We start from the raw sequence: 2,936 nt of genomic DNA, 5'->3' as shown, positions 1-2,936 counted from the left end.
TATAATTTGCCACCTTTTCACATATCTTCTCCTGTACAGTGAATGGTACTTATTATTTTTAGGTGTTCGATGGTGTAATGAAAACTTACGAAGAATCCGAGGATTATAATCCATCCGAGTGGGAACGATACAGCGTAATTCGTATGGCGTATTTTACGTATCAGTGGGGAATCCAGGCATGTGAAGCAGAGATAAAAACTAAGGCAGCGAAAGAGCTTTTGGAAATGGTTAAGACTGTCAAATTTGACGTTATAGTACAGGACATTACTTTACATCAATGTTTCTACGGTTTGTGGGAGGTAAAGATAATGCAATCTTTACAGGTGAAATTACAAGCAGAAAAAAGTCATACTGACATCAAAATTCTATTAGTTACGATTTATTTTATTGTGACTAGTTGTTCTGCTTTGGATATAATTGTTTAATCCATTTTTATATTGTAGCAATTGAAGCAATTGAAGTTGCTTTATAAATCAAGTTGTGTTTGCGTAGAAAACTAGCGTCTAGTTATCGTTCATATAAGTGATAACACAACTCGGGTGCGCGATATCCGAGAGAGAACGATCCTTATTGATTGATTTTCTTACTTAGTTGATTCGATGTACAGCTGATGCACTATTTATTGAGCAGATTCTCACATTACAGAACATAAAATGTATTTTTGAAACAATCAAAATCTGAATTTGTATAATAAGATTTGTATAATAAGATTTTAACATTTTTTAATGGTATTTCTATGTTTTTGACCAAACTTTTAGATAATTCTGCTTTAAATAACAATCGGAAATTTCCATACGGAGATCCATACGGAGATTTTTTGAATATTACTGAATTACGCAATCAGCTCAATTTTTTATGTTTATTTATATGAACATATATGTATATCATTTCCATATTATCTACTAATAAAAGTTACAGCAAATTTTTACATAGTAATGCTTGATTTACATCCTTTTGTCTATTTATTCTAAGGTGATAGTTATTTAGTTTTAGTTTTTCCTATTGTCTTTCTATAGATATTGTTTTCCAGATTGCTAAAGGTAAGCCACCTATAGTGGGATACATTCCGTTTGGCCCTGCACCTTGGCTCAAAGATTTCATCGGTGGTCCAAGTTATCCAACTGTTCGACCTTACACGCATGCAGCAATTGCGAAACCCGTAGGTTTGTGGTTAAGAACATGGAACGCTCTATATTACATTGTGGATAATCTCATACGACATTATTATTTCTTACCTATTGCTCAACGGCTCGCTGAGGAATACGTAGGCCAAGCAATCAGGCCATTACGTGAAATAGAAAAGGACAGTATTAATATCGTACTAATCAATAGTCATCCTGCGTTCGAATCTGGGATTCCATTGCCGCCGAATACCCTCGAGATTGCAGGACTAAATGCCCAAGCCGTGAAACCGATTGCTGGCGAGGTAGTCGTGACATATCCCAAGGTAAGAAAAATTCTCTTGAGGAAAGATATTATTGGATTAGTGGAGAAACTACTATATGAATAGTATATAGTATATATACAATATTGGATTCGAATAATTTCCCTATTACTTTCAATTGTTTGTCGCGAATATATTTCGTAGTATGTTCTATAAAGTCGTTTTCTTTTATTAAGAATTAGTAATAATTACAGTAAGAATATTAGTAAAAAAATTATACACATTGAGAAAATGGAAATTTAATAAAATCTCAATTGAATTATTGTTCATAACTATCCAAATTAGACTTTTGAAATAACAAGAAGATTTTTCTATTCCTTCTTGCACAAATTTTTACGTTCTATTAAAAATTAATATTGTGACAAGAAATACTGTTTAATTTATCGAGATTTTGGATCTTAATTGTAGATCAAGAAAAATCTTGTCAATTTCTTATGCAGGTTCGGATTTATAATTTTAGTATCTATTTTTTACAAAATGTACATATATATATACAACCAATTCTAATATGTAAAAAACATATTTTAAATGTGCTAAGTTTTTTAAAATGTTTATAATCAAGTAAATAACAATTTGATAATGTGAAATTGCTATTTACTCAATACTTTGAATATTTAATAATTAATTACTGTCATAATTAAACAGAAAATAAATTTTAAAACACAATATCACGCATATTGTAAATTTTATAACAAAATTTGACAAAGTCTAAAAATTTAGATACTAGAAATATTTCCTAAAATAGTTTTCTATTTATAACGATGATCGATAAAAAAAATGTCGCGTACGAATCTTATTTAAATAAATTTAATATTACAATTTTTTGCATGCTTACATAATGAAATTGAAAATGTATCGGTTACTTATACTAGCTGTTTTGGTATTAAAATACATATCTTTGTATATTTTTATAATGTTTTGTTATTATAATGTTAGTATCTTTATAAATTATGGTAATGTTTTTTATTATTTCGCAGAATGTGCGCGAATTTCTTGATGGAGCAAAGAATGGCGCTGTCGTAATATCCTTGGGAACAAATGTGAAATGGAAATCTATCGGATTAGACAAGATTAAGACCGTTATATTAGCTCTGTCGAAATTGAAGCAACGAGTATTGTGGAAGCTTGATATTGAAGTGCCTTTTCCAATATCGGACAATCTAATGATTGTGAAATGGATGCAACAAAGTGAAGTTCTATGTATGCTACTCGATTCCTATAAAAATCTAGCCCGTTTTTAATTTAAAAACGACTTACAGGTGGTATAAATATTGATTGAAAAGTGTATTATATTAATTTAATTGGGACATTTATAACTAGTAAAATATTTTATTTTTAATGTAAGTTTTTTATCATTATAATTGAGAATTAAAATTGATTATAATACACTTCTCAACAAAATTGAAGCATCTTTACCCTCTTACTCTACCCTCCAAAAATAGGCAAAATTCAAGAGAGTGTAACTTCGTCAAAAATAATCGTATCGAGATGT

General features: G+C 29.7%; 1 protein-coding gene across 1 annotated transcript; it reads left to right on the top strand.

Annotated features, from left to right (window-relative positions):
- Window positions 1-62: 62 nt before the first annotated feature.
- On the top strand, window positions 63-2,685 carry LOC105460371 (UDP-glucuronosyltransferase 2B19-like; the record flags this gene model as incomplete). Its single annotated transcript, XM_011706816.1, has 3 exons — window positions 63-299; window positions 1,031-1,447; window positions 2,422-2,685. Coding segments are annotated over 3 exons (918 nt in total), but the record flags the coding sequence as incomplete, so codon positions are not given.
- Between the last annotated feature and the right edge of the window lie 251 nt (window positions 2,686-2,936).

This window comes from Wasmannia auropunctata, unplaced genomic scaffold (assembly GCF_000956235.1).
Source record: "Wasmannia auropunctata unplaced genomic scaffold, wasmannia.A_1.0 LD323406.1, whole genome shotgun sequence".
NCBI classification, from domain to species: domain Eukaryota; kingdom Metazoa; phylum Arthropoda; class Insecta; order Hymenoptera; family Formicidae; genus Wasmannia; species Wasmannia auropunctata.
The sequence above is the reverse complement of the archived record's forward strand: the minus strand, read 5'-3'. Positions and strand labels throughout refer to the sequence as shown.